We start from the raw sequence: 22,265 nt of genomic DNA, 5'->3' as shown, positions 1-22,265 counted from the left end.
CAAGTGGATGCTCATTTTCACCAGCACCAGCACCAATAGCATTCTAGAAATTCTCTCCATGTTCCCACAGAGAAGTATGATATTCCAAAATGCAAGGAGAAACCAGGGGGACAACATGGCAGACATTGAAAAAAACAATGAAAGGGTATTATTTGCAGGTGTTGCAAATACTAACCAAGTCATGGTAACATGGTGGGAAGTCCCAAAAATATACCAAAGAGAACAAATATTGCAGGTGTGACAAGAAACAACGTGGTAATAGCATGGCAGGTGTCACAAAAACAAACAGAATGACATGATGGTAGGCATTACAAAAACAAACAAAAGGGACACAGTGTGGTGGGCATAGCCAAAACAAATTAAAAGGTAAGAATATTTCATAGGTTATAACAATAAAGTTTAGCAACATGGTGGGCATCCCCAAAACCAAAGTATATTGATAATGTAGGCATTGTAAAATCAAATCAAAGGATGACAATATCACAAACATCACATTTACTAAGGTGATTGGGGAAGAAGGAAAAGAAGCAAAATGTTCTAAAATATTTATGGCAGCTCTCTTTGTGGTGGCAAAGAACTATAAGTTGAGAGGATGCCCATCAATTGGGAAATGGCTAAACAAGTTGTGACATATGGTTGTGATAGAATACTACTGCACCATAAGAAATGGCAAATACATTAAATTTGGAAAAACATGGAAAAACCTACATGAAATTAAGAAGAGTGAAATGAGCAGAACTAAGAGAACATTATATACAGTAACAGAAATATTGCTTGAAGAGTGACTTGTGTATGTCTACCTCCAGAGAAAGAATTGAAAAATAGGAATAAGTAAGACATAGTTTTATATACAGGTATATCTTTTTGTCAAATGATGCCTTCTGTAATGGGAGGAGGAGAGAAAGAGAGAGAGTTAATTGGTTATTTTTTAAATGACAAATAAAAAAAATATTTAAACCAACTTTGAGGATATTGTGATATTTGGGCATCACAAAAAAGAAACAAAAGGAAAATAAATAACATGGTGGGCATCCCCAAGACAAACCAAATGGTGACAACATGATGGGCACTGACAAAATAAACTAAAGCATATTAATACTATAGGCACTGCAAAAGCAAACCAAATACAACAGCATATCAGACATTACAATTGAATATATTCATACTTAGAGAATTTCAAAAACAATCCAATAAGCTAATTCTCAAAATAAATCACACAGTGAAAAACCATGGTAGTTATCGTAAAAACCAACCAAAGGGTATTAATACTTTGGGAATTTAAAAAAACAAACCAATTCTCAAAACAAAGCAAAGGGTGATAATATGGCAAGGACTGTAAAAAACAACCAAATAGTATTAATAGTTGAAGAATTACAAAAACAAACAAACAAACTAATCCTCAAAGTAAATCACACACTGAAAAAACATGGCAGGCATCACAAAAACCAACCAACCAAAGAGTATTAATACTTTGGGAATTTATAAAAACAAAGCAAAGAGTAATAATATGGAAAGCATTGCAAAAAAAACAACCAAATAGTATTAATAGTTTAAGAATTACAAAAACAAACCAATAAACTAATCCTCAAAATAAATCACACACTGAAAAAACATGGCAGGCATCATAAAAACCAACCAAAGAGTATTAATACTTTGGGAATTTATAAAAACAAAGCAAAGAGTGATAATATGGAAAGCATTGCAAAAAAACAACCAAATAGCATTAATAGTTTAAGAATTACAAAAACAAACCAATAAACTAATCCTCAAAATAAATCACACACTGAAAAAACATGGCAGGCATCATAAAAACCAACCAACCAAAGAGTATTAATACTTTGGGAATTTATAAAAACAAACCAATTCTCAAAACAAAGCAAAGAGTGATAATATGGAAAGCATTGCAAAAAAACCCAACCAAATAGTATTAATAGTTTAAGAATTACAAAAACAAACCAATAAACTAATTCTCAAAATAAATCACACACTGAAAAAACATGGCAGGCATTGTAAAAAACAACCAAAGAGTATTAATACTTTTGGAATTTATAAAAACAAACCAATTCTCAAAACAAAGCAAAGAGTGATATGGAAAGCATTGCAAAAAAAACAACCAAATAGTATTAATAGTTTAAGAATTACAGAAACAAACCAATAAACCAATCCTCAAAATATGTCACAGAGTGACAACATGGCAGGCGTTGTAAAAACTAACCAAATAATAGTAATAGTTTGGGAATTTCAAAAAACAAAGCAAGGCTTTGTGACAAGATGGCAAGCATTGTAAAAACAAACTAAAGATACTTTGGGAATTACAAAACCAAACCAAACTGAAAGATGACAATACAGAGGCACTGTCAAAACCAACCAAAGAGAATTAATATTGGGGAAATTACAAAAACAAAACAAAACAAAACAAAAGTTGATAACATGGTGAACAGTGTAAAAAGCAACCAAAGAGTATTAATAGTTTGAAAATTATAAAACAAACCAAGTCTTAACACAAACCAAAGAGTGACAACATGGCGAGGCTTGTAAAAAACAACCAGAGTATTAATATTTGGGGACTTACAAAAACGAACCGATTCTCAAAACAAACCAAAGGATGACAATATAATGGATATTGTTATAACTCACCAGGGTGTGTGTGAGCCGGATAGTGATCAAAGGTGATCCTGACAGGTTCTGGGATAGCATTGGTGGTGGTTCTACTTTCAGAGAAATAAGGTAACTGGTAGCTGATATCAAGTGGCTTTTGTAGTTGGCTGCCTCAATAATCCTTGGAAGTAAATGGGGAAAAAATGGAAAATTATTACAAAATGGACAAATGATGGGGTTAAAAGAAGAAGTAGGGAGCTAGAACCCATTTTGAGGATTCACTTTAGACTTCTAATTAATAAGTCAGCCTAGTCAAAGGAAAATAGCATTGACTGCCTCTGAGGAGGCAAGTCTGAGTTTTTGTATTCTTGTTGATAAGAGGATTGAATTATGTCATCTCTTGGATCTTCCAGCTCTATATATCTGGGTCAACTGGTTGCCCACTTTACAGATAAGAAAGATTAAGTGATCTGTCCAAGGTCATCCAATTGAGAATGTCAGAAGTAGGATTTGAACTCAGATGTTCCTAACTCCAAGTCTCACATTCGAACTGTTATGACTGTCACCTAGCTGCCTCTGTTGCTTTATTTGGTTCCTGCAACTCCCTCCCAGAGTCCAAATGTATCATTGCCCTTTGTACAGTTTCAAATTCTCCATCCCTAGCTCCATCCCTCCCCTTGAGATGTCTATCTCAAATTCTCCATCCCTAGCTCCATCCCTCCCCTTGAGATGTCTTGTGTAAGAGCATTGCAGCAGATGTTATTAAACCATTTCCAGGATTTTTCCATTCAGCATGGCTTCATGGGTATTAACTCCCTGCCGACCCAAGGAGTATTGAATCACTCATCCCATGGGGTATCAGTTTCCATTTTCACATTTCCCAGTTGTCTAATTGATATGGTGTTCTGTGTTTCCAAGCAGCGTCCAACCATGGGAATCATACTGTATTTGGATTGAAGATCTGGAATCAAATTCCACCTCTGCCACTACTTCCCATGTGAATTTGAGCAAACTTCTTAATAACCCCTCTGGGCACTCAGTTTTCTCATCTATAAAAGTAGGATAGAGATGCTAAATCTTTCTTCCTCACTGGAAATCTGAGGTCTCCAGGAGCATATGGGTGATGGGTCTACCAGAGTTCCATCTCCTAGTAAAAGAAACTGCTCAATGACACTTAGCCCTGTGTCTCCTTTCCAGAAATACTAGATATATTTCTGTAAGCCTCCCTCACTTCTTATTTCCAGCCCCTCCCAGCTGGCCTCAATGTATCTTTCTAGGTTGATCACACATTATAAAGTACTTAACACAGTGCCTGGCATATAGGAGACTCTTAATAAATGCGTGTTATACTCTTTTTTTTAATTTTCTTTTTTATACTCTTTTGTTATTGCTCTGTCATTTTTCAGTCATGTCTGTCTCCTAATGAATTTATTTCAAGTTTTCTTGGCAACGATATACTGGAGTGGCTTGCCATCTCCTTCTCTAGCTCATTTTACAGGTGAGGAAACTGAGGCCAACAAGGTGACATGACTTGCCAAGGTCACAAAGCTAGGAAGTGTATGGTTCTTTTGGCACATACTGGAGTGGTTTGCCATTTCCTTCTCTAACCCATTTGGCAAATGAGGAAACTGAGGCAAAAAAGGTTAAGTGACTTGCTTGGGATCACATAGCTAGAAAGTATCTGAGACCAGATTTGCACTGAGAAAGCTGAGACCCTAACTCCAGACCCAGCCCTCTATCTACTAAGTCATCTATACACCAGCAAAACTGACCTACTTGCCCTTTTCCAAACATCACATTTCATCTTCTGCCCTCCCATGTCCTTTCATCATCTGGTTTATCTTCCAAGCTACTTCCTTTAAGAAGACTTTCCTAATTCCCCCCCTTTTTGGTGCATCTCCAGTCTCAATTAAATTGGGGACACAAGCTCAGACATTTAGAACTCTCAAGAAATGCAGATACCATCTTGTCTAGCACGTTCATTCTACAGATAAAGAAACTGAGATCCAGAAATTCACCCCAAGTCACATGAAGTGAATATCAGAGGTGGGGTTTAGACCTGGCTAGGTGGCACCATGGATAGAGGCCAGGCCAGAAATCAGAAAGATTCATCTCCCTAAGTTCAAATCCTGCCTCAGACACTTTCTCACTGTGTGACCCTGGGAAAACCACTTGTCCTTGTTTGCCTCCGGTTTTTTTTTTCCTTTATAAAATGAACTCAAGAAGGAAATGGAAAATTATCCTAATATCGTAGCAAAAAAAATCCAAATGGGACTAGGAAGAGTTGGACACAACTGAAAAATGGCTGAATGACAGTAACAACAGTAACAACAATTTCTGCCTCTCAAGAAAATGTTATTTTTTCTACTTTACCACACTGCCCCTTGCCTTACATCTAAAATATTTTGTATGTATTCTGAATTTACTCATCCCTGAACATAGTTCATAGAGTACAATAGGAGCTCCTTGATTTTATTTTTATCTTCATATTTCCAGTGCTTGCCACGTAGTAATTATTTAACTAATGACTGATCAGGTCATTGGTTCCAACTCCTTCCCCCATATGTTAGCCACGTGGCTTCTTGTTATTATTATTCAATCATGTCCAGCTCTTCCTGACCCCATTTGAGATTTTCTTGGCAAAGATGCTAGAGTTGTTCACCATTCCCTTCTTCAGCTCATTTTACAGAGGAGGAAACTGAGGCAAGCCATGTTAAATGATTTTCCCAGGGCCACACAGCTAATCAGTATCTGAAACTGAATTTGAACTCAAGGCTTCCTGGCTCTGGGCCAGGTGCTTTATCTGCTGTAACACTTAGCTGCCCACACTGCTTCTCCTTGGCCCTTATGCACAACTCATCTTGCAATGCTTCATGGGCCCCTAGGGACGAGGGGCATCTTATTTTTTTCCCTCAAAAAGTTTGCCCACCATATGGATGCATGCGTGCATTTCATTTAATAGAGTCCTGGAATCCAGCCCATGCTGTACGTGTGCTCCACACTGTCCTCCCTGTCCTTCACATAAAACAGTCACTTGTGTTTGTTTCCTTAAGAAGAAACAGGCTTGAGAAGCATGCCTGAGTTTCCCTGGAGTTGTAAATAGGAAACGTTCTCAATAAAAAAAAAACTCCATAAAGAAAAAAAAAACCCTCTCATCATTTATTGTGCAGGGAAGATGCCTTTGACAAAAGACTGCCAAGTACACGAGGCTGCTAGGGGGGTGGTGAGTGCCTCTAGACTTCCACCAAAAGACTGAAGGACCATTGAGGACTGCTTCGTCCCAAACAAACTACATACTGTTATAGCATCTTTCAGAAGCCTGAGCTCCTTCAGAGAAACACATAAAACAATAAGAATCTTTTTTAAAATTATGAGTAAACTCAAGTGGAGTTAGGAAATGGCCCCATGATATTTTTTTTTAGTCCAGGAACTCTGACATTCATCTAATTTGTGTTATAAAGGCAGCCTAGAGAAGAGGAAATGTAGATCTACTTCTCCCTACCAACAGAAACTTAAACAAGTCTTTTGGAATAGCAGAGCCTCAGTTTCCTTGAATTGCAAAATGAAGACAGTTAGAGAAGATGGCTTGTAGCTCAAAATCTACACACTTAAAGACTTGGAAGGAACAGGAGAACAAAAGAAATCAAGAGTCAGAAATGCCAAATCATTTATTTGCCTAATGCCACACACGCAGCAAATATCAGAACCAGAATTCCCTTCTCTGGGGCTAAAAGCTCCAGGTTCCCTCAGTGGAGACATTCAAGCAAAAGCCAGTCGATCACTTGTCAGAGGATATCATGGGAGGGTGGAAGGGGGGGTTATTCAGGACCTGACAGGACTAGATGGCCTCTGGGGTCTCCTCCAATTCCAAGGGTCTATGATTCTGTCTTCAGTTCCTGAGGCCACTGGAGTTATTAAATAGAATGATGCTGAAATGTGGCTCGCTGACTATTTTATGGGCTCAGAGCTCTAAAACATGTTTTTATAGCTCAGTGAAATTAGTATTAGATTACATATGACATGAAATAGACCTGTTTTCTCAAATCAGGTGAATTGCATTTTTTTTAAAAATAGACAAGCCATTTTCAAATGACTCCTTTGGAACCTTTTCATTTGAGGGATGAACTGCATCTTTGGAACAGGTTTTGCCGGCCGAATCCTCCCTATCATAAATCTCTCCATTTCCTGGCATTGTGTCTGGCACAGAGTAGGCTGTTAATAAATGTCTGCTGATTGACTGATTCTCACAAGAGTAGGGGACCACCTACCAAAATGTTCTGGGAAAGCTTTTTCTGCTCCCCGCCCCAAATGCCTTTTTCAACCTCTCTCTGCTGTCTGAAATCCCACCATCAGGATTTCATTTCTTTGGCATGGGGTTGTTCAAAGAAGTGGGGCATTCAGAAGCGAGTCCTAAGTGAGGAGTCAGTAAGACAAGAGTTTGAATTCTACTCAAGGTGCTCACTAGTTTTGTGGTCCTGGGCAAATTATTTTATCTCTCAGCCTCGGTTTCCTTATCTTGTTCAGTGAATCAACCAACATTTGTTAAGCACCTACTAAATATATATAAATTATATTATGTTAATTAATGTTACCATTAGTTAATTGCATTGATTAATATTAATAAATTAAATATATTAGTATTAATATTATTATTTAGAAATCTTATTAATCAATATAATATATTAAATATGTTACATTAATTCTATTAATTACTATACTATATTAAATATATTAAAGATAATATATCTAATTATATAATATATAATAATTAATGGAATTAATTAATATACTATATTAAATGTATTATATTAATTAAATAATATGTCAAATATATTATATTAATTGATGTTATAAATTAGTTGTACTAATTATATTTTTGTGCGTGCGTGCGTGTGTGCGTGCGTGTGTGTGTGTATGATAGCTAGGTGGTGCAGTAGATAGAGTACTGTCTTGGAATTAGGAAGACTCATCTTCATGAGTTCAAAGCTGGTCTCAGACACTTAGCTGTGTGATCCTAGACAAGTCACTTAACCACAATCTGCCTCAGTTTCCTTATCTGTAAAATGAGCTAGAGAAGGAAATGGCAATTCACTCCAATATTTTGCCAAGAAAACCCCAAATGGGGCTATGAAGACACAACTGAACAACAACAAATGTTCCAGGCACTGGACAAAGCCCTAGGGATATAAAGTGGGAAGGAGGAGTCCCTTGTTCTCAGAGAGGTCAGTGTAGTAAAGGAGGGAACATGTACAACAAGATCTATTCAGGATAAACTGAGGTCAGTCTCAGAAGGAAGACACTAAGAGTAAAGACGATGAGAAAGACTTTTTGCCAAAGGTGGGGCTTTAGCTGAGACTTGAAGGAAGTCAGAGAAGCCAGGAGGTAGGTGGAGATGCAGAGGAAAGAGTTCCAGCCCTGAGGTTCAGCCAGTGAAAAATGTTTGTAGTCAGGAGATGGAGTGCCATGTTCCAAGAACAGCAAGGTCACTGGATGGCAGCATCCCTGGAGAAGAATAAGGTATGAGAAGTATGGAAAGGTGGGGGCAGGACATGAAGGACTTTGAAAGCCAAACAGATGATTTTCTATTGGATTCCAGAGGTCACACAGAACCACTAAAGTTTATTGAATAGGGAGCTGACACAGTCAGATATGCACTTAAGAAAGATCAATTTGACAGCTGCCTGGAAGATGGACTGGAGTGGGGGAGAGTCTGGGGACAAAGGGACTAACCAATAGCCTCTCGCAATTGTCCAGGAGGGAGGCAATGAGGCTCTGCACCAGGTTAGTGGTCTGTCTCAACCTGGTTTCTTTATCTGTAAAATAAGGATAATAATAGCTTCTACCTCCTAGGACTGTCATAACGATCAAATGAGATCATCTCTGAAGAGCACTTTGCAAACCTGAAAGTATTAGATAAGTGCTAACTGTTATTTTATTAATACTATCATGATCTGCAAAATGTGACCAATCACACCTCTTGCACCTATCTCAAGGGCTGTTTGGAAGATTAAAAATAATCATTAATATAGTTAGCACATAGAGAATACCTACTATGTGTTGGGCACTGTTCTAAGCACTTTATTTTTTAAGCCTTACCTCCTATCCTAAAATTGATACTAATTATTGATTCCAAGACAGAAGAGTGGTAAGAACTAGGCAATGGGGGTTAAGTGACTTACCCAGAGTCATACAGCTAGGAAGTATCCAAGGCCAGATTCAAACCCAGGATCTCCCATCTCCAGATCTGGCTTTCTATTCACTGAGTCAACTAGTTGCCTCTCAGTTAGCATTTATGAAGCACCTACCATGTGTCACTTTGTGGCAGGCTCTGAGATATAGAAATGGCTTCTGGTCAATCAACATGGGACAAAATCAGATTTAGAGCCATATTAACAGTTTTTTTGCACTCAGGACATCAGTCGGTAAGTCAACAATCTAATTAACATTTAGTATGTCAATCAACTAGCATTTATTATGCACCTGCTATTTACCAAGCAATGGAATGTGTTGATGATATAAAGAAAGGCAAAAAAATAGTCACTTCCCACAAGGAGTTTACATTTTAGAGCAAGCAACAAGAGATACATGCTAGGACAAAGTGGGCTGAGTTGGAGGAGTTGACCTGGAATGCAGATACTGGTAGAAAGGAAGATTGACTGGGTTCACTGAGAAACCACTGCTGAAAAAGATCAACAGAATGTGGAGCATGTCAGGGATATTTGCAGGATTGTAAATGTTATCAGTGACATCTGAATATTTGTGGCAAAGCTCCCATCACCCCACCCTAGTTGTGGCTCTGTCCAAAGAGATTTTATTCCAAGAAGAGGATTACATCAGAAAGTATCTCCTCAAGGAGCTTCCAAAAACCTAATGCAAAAATTAGAAGGTGCACCCAGGTGAGGGAGCTGAGGGGAAGCCAAAAATGATAGAATTCTACCCTTCCAATTGCATAGAACAACAGGCAATAAGAAGCAGCTGTGGCTGTAGCCCACCTGGCAAACTGGGAGTATTCTATAAAAGATGAATAATTATAATAATAACTCCAGGAGCTGGCAATGGATGCAACTATGAAAACACTAAGATCCCAAGTTAGAAATTCATGTTATAACTACACATGTATAACCTATAGGAAATTGCTTGCCTTTTTAATGAGGGGAAAGGAAAGGGAAGGAGGGAGAACATTTGAAACTCAAAAAAAAATTTAAATCAGTGTTAATTGTTTTTACATGTAATAGGGGAGGATGAAATGTTTTTTTTTAAGAAATTCATGTTAACTTCCTCAGAGACCCTTCTATGAGGGAACAGAGTACAGAACAATGGAAATAAGACTGGCTCCGGACTTTAAAACCCTGGTTTCAAATCCCACCTCTGATGCTTACTGCTTCTGTAACTTAGGGCAAATCATCTAACATTCTTAGCCTCAGTTTTCTTGCCTGTAAAATTAAAGAATTAGACTAGATAAATTTCTGAGGCCACCTTGAGCACAATACCTATAATCTCACAAACCAACTATTCCACTCAATACCTCAGAAAGTATTTAGGGAATGACGCTAAAATATTGCACTTTAGTGATCATGGGACAACAAATTCTTAAGATTGGCAGTGACCATGGAAGCCATTGATTCTAAGCATATTCATGATGCTCTTCCTGGTCCCCAGCCTGTGCTGGTACCTCCCCTAAAAAGGTTACATTCTGCCTTTTTTGAGTATAGTCTTGTAAATGCAGGTTACCCCTTCCATTTTCTAATGTGAGATCCTTGAGGGCTGGGACTTTCACATTTGTTCTTGTATCCCAGCACAGGTCTAGAACATGGCATGTGCCTTACAAATATTTGTTGGTGGTATGATTATTGTTTCTGGGTCCCATATCCCCAAACAGCTGATTGATATATGCTTGGAAAATGTGAAATAATTTAACAGGAGCTTAATCAAAACTTAATTTAAAAGGAAATGTGCTGTAGAAAAGGAAAGATCATCTTGCTTTCTAAAAGTCAAATGATCAGTAAATACCCTCTCTATTAGCCACTAGTTGAATTTCCCATCTGCAAAACTGGCAGAAAATTCACTGCAATTTTAATAGTAGGGGTCATCATCCCAGAATAGGATCTCAGAACTAAAAGGCACAGAGAAGGCACAACTTACTGCCCACCTCATTACAAATCTTCACTACCACGTCCTCAACAAGTGGTCATCTAACCTTCCTTTGAAGCCCTCTAGCGAATGGGCAGGTAGGTGGCACAGTGGATATAGTGCCAACTCTGGAATCAGGAAGTCTCAAATCTGGCCTCAGACACTACCTGTGTGACCCTGGGCAAGTCACTTAACCCTACTTGCCTCAGTTTCCTCATCTGTAAAATGAGATGGAGAAGGAAATGGCTAACTTCTCCAGTATCTTTGCCAAAAAGAGCCATAATGATATCACAAAGAGTCAGATATGAGTAAAAAATGAACTAAAGTGAAGGAGAACCAACTCTCACCATTTCTCTCTGATTATTCAATAGTACTTACTTTGGATATTTTATATGGATATATAAATTTTTTCAAACAAGCCATCTATCATGTGTTAGAGTTCATAACATAGTGAGATGGAAAGAGCATTTGCAAAGAATTCAGGGCACTTAAATTCTAGTTCTACTCTGATTCTAATTCATTGTGCAGTCTTGGTTAAATAATCTGAACTCTCAGGCTTTCTCATCCATACAATGATAGAGTTGGACTGGATACTCTCACAAATTCTTTTCAGTTGTATGACACTAGGAAAATTACTCTGATAAGGGGAAAAGGGAGGAGTCATCTTTTTTTTAATGTGGTTGCAGAGGGAACTCTGAAAGTTTCAGATCTAAAAGGGGCATGTCAAAAGCAGGAAGAAGGAGCACAGAATCAAGGTAGGTGTAGAAGGTTCTTGCACTCATCTCAGTGATTGTATCTATGAGGTGCAAAGACAACTTAAAGATGAATCTCATGGAATGAAAGGAAAAAAGGAATCCATTTTAAAGGTTAGTCAGCCATATTTCAAATAACTGGCCCTAGATTTCCCAATGAATAGCAGCAATCCAGAATTTAATGCTATTCAGTTTCTTACTGTTATGATATTCTGTTCTGTGTCATATAACAGTTCTAGGTCTATAGCGCCACAAGATACAGAGGGGAAAAGACATTAAAATATGCCCTGAACAAATCCCTTCCTTTCTCTGGGGTCAGATTTTCTTCATATGACTGGACTTGATGGTCCTTTCCATCTCTGATGTTCTCAGAGTCTATGAATGTTTCAGAAGGCTTAGTTTCCAATCAGCATAAGCCACTCTTGGACTCTCTTCCTTGCACTGACTAAAGGAAACATCTGACTGTACTCCAAAGAGAATTATGCTTCTCTGTGAGTACAGTGGATTATTTGCTAAAACCCAGGTGTGATCCCTGGAGCCAAGGAAGATAATCTTGCCTATTTGTGGAAGAAGCATAATCTTTCACATTTCCTGCAAATAATACTCTTGGGTTTTTTTGCCAGACTGGAAACAGCTTTAGTCTTGACTATCCTAACCCACAAAAGCTAGTTTCTCATGAATTCTTGCAAACTGCAATGTCATGTTAGACTATATTGTCCTGGGGATCTTAATATACAATAATAGTATAATAACAACTGCCATATGTATAATACTTTACATTTGTTCTCTCATGTAAGCCTCACAACACCCCTGAAAGGTATATGCTTCTATAATTTCCATTTTTGAGAGAAGAAAACTGAGTCTTGGAGCAGTTAAGTGATGTACCAAGAATACCACAACTAGTAAGCTACTAAATAAGATTTGAACCTAGATTTTCCTGAGTCTAAGCTTTATGAAATGCATCCACATTCCATGCTGTCTGGTATGACTCAAGACTAGAGAGGCAGTGTTGTATAGTGGATACAACTCTGAACCAGGAGTCAGGAAACCTGAGTTTGAACTGTGACTCAGGTACTTTCTACTTCTTGTTTGTGTATTGTTGTTTGCATTGTCTCCCCCTCTTCAATTATGAACTCCTTAAGAGTAGAGATTATCTTTTTAAACTTTTATAAACCCTTACCTTCCATCTTAGATTCAATACTGTATATTGGTTTTAAGGCAGAAGAATGAAAATAACTAGGTAATGGGGGTAAAGAGACTTGCCCAGGGTCACACTGCTGGAAAGTATCTGAGGTCAGATTTGAACCTAAAACCTCCCATCTCTAGGCCTGGTTCTCTATCCACTGAGCCATCAAGTAGCCCCCTAGGGACCTTCTTTTATCTTTTTTTTGTATCCCCAGCTCTTTGCACTGTGCTTGGCACATAGGAGGCATTTAATCAATGTGTATTGACTGACTGGTAGACAAGTCATTCAAATTTTTATCACCTTAGTTTCTTCCTGTATAACATGGAGATAATCATATTCATCTTACTTCCCTTGTGGTGTTATTGTATAAAAAATACTCTGCATGCCTTAAAGCACTCAGGAAATGGAAGCTTTTACTATTGCTATTAATAAAAAAAATAATAGATGTAGCCTATGAGCTCTCCTAAGCCAAAGACAGAGCTAGACACGATTTTTCATTTTTCTGTTCAAAAAAGCTTTTTCAAGACCTTTGAGAAGGGGCATCTATTTGGACAAGTCGTTTATCTTGAACCAACCCATCCCTCTGATGCCATTGAAGAGAGAGCTAAGCATATGTTCTCCGCCCCTGTCCCTCACCTAGGTGCTGAAATGGAGATAGGTATGCCCCAGTACTGAGCCAGCCTTGGCTTGAGAGAGAAATAAGATCAATAAGGTCGGTGATCTCTCCACTCTCCAAATAGGTTGCTTCTAGATTTACAGTCATATTTGTGTCTTATTGCTGCTGCCAAGAGATAGCATGTTATAATGGATAAAGCGTTGGACTTGGAGTCAAGAAGAATTGGATTCAATTCCTGCTTCTGCCTAACTGTGAGTCATGGGGCAAGCTCATAAACTCAAAATGCCTCAGGCCACTCCCCAGGACTTATCTGAATTCCTTCCCTGTTTTGTATTCACTCCTGCCTGTGTGATCCTGGACAAATCACTTCACCTTGTTTGCTTCAGTTTCCTCACCTGTAAAATGGACTGGAGAAGGAAATGGAAAACCACTCTAGTATCTTTGCCAAGAAAAATCCAAGGTCACAAAAAGCTGGACATGACTGAAAATGACTAAACAACAGCAACAAGGATTCTTACACTTGAGAAATAGCATGTTTGGATTCTCCCACCAATACACACACACACAATAAAAAAATCAGGGTGAAATACTGGTGAAATAGAGAGAAGAAAAAATAAAGGATGGACAACCAATATATCTTCCTAATATTAGGTATATTCTGGAGGCATTTCAAATGAACTAGTTTGAGCTGGTTGTTAGATTTTGTGTGTAAGCATTTGCACTTGGGAAATTGGTAAGTGCTACAAATCAAAACTTGTCGCTTAATTGATTGTCAGGCTTAAGAAAGTGATAGTTTAAAGTGATAATTGTTCAATTCTGCACAACTCTTCATGATCCTGTTTGGAGTTTTCTTGACAAAGATACTAGAGTAGTTTGCCATTTCCTTCTCCAGCTCCTTTGACCTAATCACAGAAACATTGCCATATACACTGAATGTAGCATTCCCTACTTAACAACCAGTGAACAAACATTTGTTCATTTCTTATTATGTGCCAAACACTGTGCTAGGCACTGAGCATTCAATGACAAAAAAAGAAACAATATTTGCCATCAAGGAAGTCGCACTGTGGCATTCTATTATAATTTGAGGCTAAATCAACACCACTCTCATGAGCCAGAAATTAGACAAAACCATGGATAGCTCAAGAATAGTACCACCTGAGAAAGTGATGACTCTGGGCTTCAGGTAGTAAAATCATCAGTTTCTAACAATCAATCCCTCGTAGTGTGGTATCTAGAACTCAAGGGAGCATGTACCCTTGCTCTTCAGTTGTTTTAAAGGTTCTGCACAAAAAGCTCTGAATATCCAGTTTGTGAAGCCAGGAGTCCTAATTCAGTGTCTTGGGCCTTTGAACCAGCAGGAAAGCCTTACCCTTCCCAGGATCCCCCCCATCACAACCAGGAACTCTTCTCACAATTCTTTCTGGAGAAGCTGAGGACAAAGATACTTTCATAAAGAACAAGATGACTGATTAGAGGCTTGTGGTTATCCTATTATTACTTTATGGCTGTCAGAAAGGGACCTAATTCCATTGCCTCCGACAGATGATAATAAATTATTCAGGCTAGCTCAAAGGCAAAATGTAATGATTTACACATAAGGTATTGCTAAATCCTCAGAGGACTACAGTTTGTGTTTCTGGTTTTTTGGTTTGGTTTTTTTAAGTACTAAGATACTTGCTCCTGTTAATCATCTCCCTGTCACTAACAGTGAAGCACAAAGTTTTAGGGGCCCAAATTATCCAGAAGTATGTACATACTGTCTGAACCCTGATTATTCTCTTTTCCCTTAAGGCCACAGAAATACATTCCTGGAAGACTTACTTTGTGTTCTTAGGCTGGATATTGTTGAAAAAATGGTGCATCGTGTGGTAGAGGAGTCCAACAATGGTAGTCCAAGCTGAAAGAGCAAAGTGGCCAAGAGTTAGCCTTTAAAGAAACAAATGGGAGGAAGACATTGTATGAACTGAAATTGTCCCAGATTCACTAATTAAGTGGCAGGGCCCTTCTCATACCCAAATGGAGGATTACTATAGAGAATTATTATTATGGAGATTCAGGAAGCCCTTAGGAAAGTGTGGTGATGAACATTGAATAGAGACTACAAGTACAAACTGCTTAGAGCTCAGTGGTGGAATTAGTCATGCCCCTGTGACATTGATTTGCCCAAGATAGTAAGTCTGGCTCAAGGATCAACCTGTATGCAACATAGGATTGGCCATTAAGAGCCTAGACCTAGAACTGGAAGGGACTCTTGAATTATTGTATTTGTGATCATTGGATTAATGATCCCTTCATTAACCAATCAATGTGCATTTAGTGTCTATTATGTGCCAAGCAGTATGCTAGGTCCTCAATTAATTTTTTAAACCTTTAATCTTCTGCATTGATTCCAAGGAAGAAGAGTGGTGAGGGCTAGGCAATGGAGAGTAAAGTGATTTGCCTAGGGTCACACTGATAGGAAGTATCTGAGACCAAATTTGAATCCAGGACCTTCTGTCTCTGTTCTCAATACACTGTGTCAACTAACTTCACCCTCTCAATTCATTTTACAGATGAGGAGACAACCTGAGAATGAGGTCAGTCAATAGGCATTGTTAAGCTCTTAAACTGTGCTCATCTCTGGAAATACATGTTGTCTGGACCCTGATCCCAACAGTTGCCACTCTTAAGATGCATACATTGTAATGATGACCGCCATATGCAATATAGCTAGACAAGATATACACAGAGTATAGGAAGGTAATCTACATTAGTATCTGGGGGATCAGGACAGATCTCTTGCCAAGGTGGATTTGAATTAGGTCTTGACAGAAGTCAAGGAAACTTAGAAGCAGAGGATTCTGGTATCTGGGGTCAGCTATACCAAAGACACAGAATTGAGGACTGTCTTGATTGTAGGTGGATGGTACGGGTCATGAAGGCAATAAGGCATAAGAAAGCTGGAAAGTTGAGAAGAGGCCAGGTTTGAACATTAAAAGTCAGAGCACTTTCTATCTGGCCCTAGTAGTCATTTGGCTTGCCCATGGATGCTCTGATATTAAATATAAGGGTATTCATTAGCAGAGCTGGGCTTCAAACTGACAACCTCTAACACCTATCAACCCTTCAACTCCTTGACTGTAGCATTCTGCCTCCCCCTAAGTTTAGCTCAAAGGGAAAACTGACCGCATCCAAATTGGCCTTTTATGCCAACTTGCAGTCTTTAGCTGATTTTAAATGCTCTCCACTCTGCTAAGAAGGAGGGTGTGTGCCTGCACACGTCTACATTTCTATCTGCATGAGTCTTAATTTCTATTGTTTATTTGCTGTCTGCATATGGAGTATTTATAGTTCTTGAAGCATGCAAACAAGAAGACAGATGCAGGTTTAACAAGTAGCATCCAATGTGCAAATGTCCCTTATGGCTGATGCTAGATTCCAACTCTTCCTAATGTCACCTTTTGAAAAGAAAAATTATATCCTGCCAGAGGTTTAGCAGAGGGCATTCAGAGGGTCAGGCCCTGAATTGGCTCTGGGGAATTTTTTCCCAGTTTGTCTTAGACCTCATGGTAAAGTTTTGGGAAACAGGCCAAGTCCTTCAAGTTATCATAAGTTTATTCTCCATGTAGTAACTGTCTAAGGACAAGCTCCACACAGAACAGAAAGTCAAGAGGGGCACGAGGAGGAAAGGAGGGAAAAAGGAATCTTTCATAAGCTATTCTTAGCATTTCCCAAAATCCATTTCCATATGATCTTAATTATTCCCCTTGTACAGCACACATGTCAGTCACAGGACTGAGCCCCCTGACAGTTTTGGGAAGCTCAGCCATCAGAGTAAATCAGGTAGGCAACATGTGGCAGGAAACACTGCAGTTACTGTTGGGCCACGATGCTTGTTAGCCTTCTTATTGAGGGTAGAATCTTGGCAAACAGCAACTGTTCTGTGTCTGTCTGTTTGTCTGATTGTACATTGAACTGAGCTTCAGAGATGTTTCATGTTCCCTTTTCTTAACCTCACCCCATGGATTTAATCTTTGTAAAGATGCTTTTAATATCACAGGTAATCTGCAGAATGTTTTTCGCGCCTCAAAGAACAATGGTGGATAGGAAAATCGACAGATGGTAGAGAAGATAGGATATCAGTCTGAAATCAGGTAGACTTTGGTTTGAATCAGTCTCTGATAATTACTAGGTATGGGACCTGGAACAAGTTAGCTGCCTCACTGAGTTTCAGTTCATTTTCTTTCTTTCTTTTTTCTTTCTTTCTTTCTTTCTTTCTTTCTTTCTTTCTTTCTTTCTTTCTTTCTTTCTTTCTTTCTTTTTCTCTCAGTCTCTCAATCTCTCATTTTCTCTTTCTTTCTCTTTCTTTCATTCTTCTTTTCTTCCTTCTTTCCTGCCTTCCTTCCTTTCTTTCTTCCTTTCTTCCTTCCTCCCTGCCTCCCTGCATCCCTCTCTTCCTTCTTTATTTTCTTCCTTTCTTCTTCCTTTTCTTTTTTCTTTGTTTATTCCTTCCTGCCTCCCTCCCTTCCTTCTTTTCTTCCTTTCTTCCTTCCTCCCTTCCTTTCTTTCTTCCTTCCTCCCTTCCTTTCTTTCTTCCTCCCTGACTCCCTCCATTCTTTCTTTTCTTCCTTTCTTCCTTCCTTCCTTTCTTTCTTCCTTTCTTCCTTCCTGCCTCCCTGCATCCCTCCCTTCCTTCTTTCTTTTCTTTCTTCCTTCCTTTCTTCCTTCTTTCCTTCCTTCATTCCTTCATTCCTTCCTTTCTGTCTATCTTTATTTTTTAACTCTTATCTTCCACGTTAGAACTAATATTTTATATTGGTTCCAAGGCAGAAAAGCTCAAGAAGGACTAGGCAACAGGGGTTAAATTATTTGTCTGGGGTCACACAGTAGTTTGGGCTCTCTTTTTGTTTCATCAGTTAAATGAAAGGATTGGATTACATGACCTCAAAGGTACTCCCCAAACTAAATCAGTATGGCACAGTAGCTGGAGAACCTCAAAGTCAAAAGGACTTGGGTTTAAATACCTCCTCTGACACATACTGACAGATGTATTTACTTACTTCATTTAACGTCATTTTAAAAAACCTTTATCTTCTGTTTTAGTGTTTGTTCTAAGACAGAAGAGCTTCAAGGACTAGGTATTCTGAGTTAAGTGACTTGCCCAGGGTCACACAGCAGAGGTCAGGTTTGGACCCAGGTCCTCCAGACTCCAGACCTAGTACTCTATCCAGTGGGCTACCTAGCTGCCCCCATCATTAACTGCTCAATGGTCTAGACAACTCTCTTGTAGATTTCAGAGAAGGTACCATTATGAATTAGTAAAGGGAATTTCTTCACCTAGGAATGCATATCACTGAAATCATAATCCATTCCCTATTCTTGGGACCCTATATAAGACAAAGGACAGCTAAGTAGATACAGCTATGTGGTCTTTGTGAGTTCACATCTGATCTCAGACATTTACAACTTGTATGACCCCAGACAAGTCACTTACTCCTATCTGCCTCAGTTTTATCATCTGTCAAATGAGCTCTGGAAGGAAATGGCAAACCACTCTGGTATCTTTGCCTAGAAAATCCAAATGGGGTCCCAAAGAGTTGGACACAACTGAAAATGATTGAATAGCAAATGTAATAAAGAATATTAAAGTTGAAGTCAAGGCTCCAAAAGCATCAGGCTCTCCACCATGCCACATAAGGCAACTCCCTCCCATAAGGTAGACAGAAGAAGGATTATTGTTCACCCTCTTTCTGAAAAGAAAATTGAGACAAATAAATTGATTGGACTGACCAAGGCCACCCAGCTAATTTGTGGGTCTAGCCATAATTAACATAGAGGCTTTCTGACCCCTCATACCCTTCCATGAAACAAGATATGTCATCAAAGGGACCCCACATGGCATTAGGAAAAATAACAAGTCATTAGCATCTTGATCAGAGAATTTCCCTAGGTTCTTAGAAGCAGTTTCCCTTGATGCCTAGGGAAGTTGGACAATTGTATAGCTCTTTTCTAAAAAGCCTTTTAGATAAGGGTAAAGGGTAGAGATGAAAAGGGCTGCTGAGTCTTCCCCAGCCATGGCCTTCCTTCTGCAGTCACGACTTACCTTTGCTACTGAAGGCCTCCCGAGGAATTTCAATATAGCTCTGTCCCTGGGTGGGAAATCGGTAGTGGTGAGCTGTCACCGTCTCTGGGGGCACTTTGGCCAGAGAATACTCTGCAAGCACAAACCAGCCAAGAGGAAGACAAAAATCAATAACCTTTACTGCCCAATTCCCCCATAAAGTGGAGTTTGCTCTCTCAACAGCTACTGTAAATCTCGATTGTAAAACCCCAGCTGTTTTGTGAGGAAATAGAATGATCTCCCTGGAGAGGATGATTACCTTTGGAAGATGACTTCTTTAAGGAAAAAAGATGTGGGGGAAACGTTCTGAAGCAGGACACGACATTGTGCCTGCAGAAGGCTAGATGGGGTGTCACAGAAGCCCCAAAGTTATCACAACAGCCTTTACTCTTAGGAGACATCATCAAGTTCTGAATGCCCCATTTAGGATGCCGCCGAGGACAATCTGTGCCATCCCACAGGCAGCGTATGTGAGATTCATAGTGTCTGCTCCTTTCAGGTCTCCCAGAGGGACCAGAATAAGAGATAAGTGAACAATAAATAACAGAAAATGGGGGTCATTTACTCATCAACCACATAAATAATTGTATTACTATAAAAACGTTTGGGAGACAGACAGCTATTGAAACTGAGCCATGGAACAATTAACCTTATGTTGTACCAGTCCCTCTTCTTATGACTTGGGACCTGAGACAGAATGTCTATCTAGAGAGATAAAGATCTTAAAAATAGAAAAGCAATAGTGTATCTGGTTTTATTTGACTAATCCTTTAGAAAAACAGATTGCCACTGAACAGTTCCAGCTGATTCTATGAAACCTTGTTCTCAACTCTTTTACTCTCAATTCCTTTATCCATCTCCAGGCACTGACGCTTCTATTCTCTTTCTCTGAATGGAGAATGTGGCTTCAATTAAGTGATTTCAGCTTCCAAGGCAGCAGGAAAATGCTGACATCGGCCTGTTCATGCACCACTGGCTTGAATTCATCTGTCCTGCTTTTAGTCGTGTTTCCACAGAACATCATTTCATAGGCAACAAGATAGTTTCAGAAAATCTCCTGCAGTCTCCTAGCTGTGCCCCCTTGGCATGTATAGGTAACCCTGGGTTCTTCAAGGTTAGGATCTAGGGAAGAATCTAGCAAGTGCTCTCAAGCTGGAAAGTCTTGGACCCAAAAATTGGGTATCATCTAAGAATAGCTTTGGTAAATTTGGAGTGGTTGGTTGTACAAACCTGCGCCCCCAGGGAGCCACCTAGTTTCCCAAAGTTGGTGCTAAATAAATGTTTATTGAGTGATTGTATCAGAAATCAACCTGTCAGAAACAACTTGGTTAAGGTAAACCCAAGAGTTCTGTCACCTGGGACTTTGGGTTTACCTAGGAAGCCAATTCAGTCTTTGGGTAAGGATTCAGTACATCTATGGGTAAGGATTCAGTACATCTATGAGTCCTGCATCCTTAGCCTTTTAAAGACAATCTGTAGGTAGAGAGTTTTTTGGGGTCTAGATAAGATCAGGGAGTGACTAGGAAGGGCTTAAGAAGACCAGAAGAGCAAACCCCATGAGGGGAGCATGGATTGGTGGGAGGAGTTAGAGCTGTGTAGATGTAGGACCTTATCCACCATTTCCCTAACCTTAATAAACTTGCTTTTTCTATAATCTAAAGGGTTGTGCTTCACTGGCCCTGGGAGGTTTCTAGTAGAGTTTTTTTTTCATTTCCAAACCATCTAGGTCCTTCCCATTAAATCTATCTCCTTTTGGAAGTAGATTTCTCTTTCAATTGATCATGGGAGGGAGGGAAATAATACTGGGACTGGCATTCATCTTCACACCTCTCCATCCTTCATTATGTACCACCTTTCCCCAGTCTAGACCTTCCCCAGGCACTAAATGCTAGTGCTGGATCCCCTTTACCTGCTACTGAAGATGAGCCCTGGATGGTAATGGCCATTTTGTATGTTTGCAGATTGTAAGCTATATGCCACAGAACTTTGTCAATGGTGTCGGTCAAACCTGTTATCGCAGTCGATTGCTGGGGGAAAATAAAAGAGGAGGTTGATGAACAATAGCACCATGGAAAAATCATATAATATTTTTAAAAATTATGCCAAGGAGAAAGTTGGCTTAATTGGAGGAGGTATTCCACCAAGATCAGTTTGAATTCTCCATAAGAAGTGGGATGGAAAGTGCTGGACGTGACTCAGAAGAGTTGAGGTTGAATCTTTCCTTGGATGCTTGCTGGCTATGTGATCATGGACAAATTGTTTCACCCCTCCCCAGAACTTCATTTTTATTCATCTGCAAAACCAATGTCTTGGGGCTAAGATTTAGGCCTATCTATAAGGAGCTATATGTTGGGCATAGCTAGGTTTCTCAGTGGTTAGAGAAATAGGCATAGAGATGGGAGTTTCTAGGTTCAAATCTGGATTCAGATACTTCTTAGTTGTGTGACACTGGGAAAGTCACTTAACCCCTATTGCCTAGCCCTTACTGTTCTTCTGCCTTAGAATCAATATTAATTCCAAAGCAGAAGGTAAGGGTTAGGGGGCAGCTGGATAGCTCAGTGGATTGAGAGCTAGCCCTAGAGATGGGAGGTCCTAGGTTCAAATCTGACCTCAGCCACTTCCTAGCTGTGTGACCCTGGGCAAGTCACTTGACCCCCATTGCCTAGCCCTTACCACTCTTCTGCCTTGGAGCCAATAGACAGTATTGACTCCAAGATGGAAGGTAAGGGTTTAAAAAAAAAAAGGTAAGGGTTAAAAGAAAAAGGCATAATACCACCCATTTCTCTTAATTACTTTTTAAGTTTCCAAAAGAACTTTCATACTTCATTATAATGTCCTAGAATTTAGGGCCAGAAAAGACTTTGGAGCCACTGACCCCAG

General features: G+C 39.3%; 1 protein-coding gene across 1 annotated transcript in view; it reads right to left on the bottom strand.

The window, feature by feature from the left end:
- ADGRD1 (adhesion G protein-coupled receptor D1) overlaps positions 1 to 22,265 on the bottom strand; it is a 505,347-nt gene that overhangs the window by 423,525 nt on the left and 59,557 nt on the right. The window contains exons 10-13 of the mRNA XM_056820949.1: positions 21,295 to 21,412; positions 19,368 to 19,478; positions 15,107 to 15,182; positions 2,638 to 2,779 (exon numbers count right to left, since the gene is read on the bottom strand). Coding sequence (XP_056676927.1) covers positions 2,638 to 2,779; positions 15,107 to 15,182; positions 19,368 to 19,478; positions 21,295 to 21,412 — 447 coding nt within the window. The remainder of the gene's footprint in view (positions 1 to 2,637; positions 2,780 to 15,106; positions 15,183 to 19,367; positions 19,479 to 21,294; positions 21,413 to 22,265) is intronic.

The sequence above is a fragment of the Monodelphis domestica genome, chromosome 3, assembly GCF_027887165.1.
Source record: "Monodelphis domestica isolate mMonDom1 chromosome 3, mMonDom1.pri, whole genome shotgun sequence".
Lineage (NCBI taxonomy): Eukaryota > Metazoa > Chordata > Mammalia > Didelphimorphia > Didelphidae > Monodelphis > Monodelphis domestica.
The sequence above is the reverse complement of the archived record's forward strand: the minus strand, read 5'-3'. Positions and strand labels throughout refer to the sequence as shown.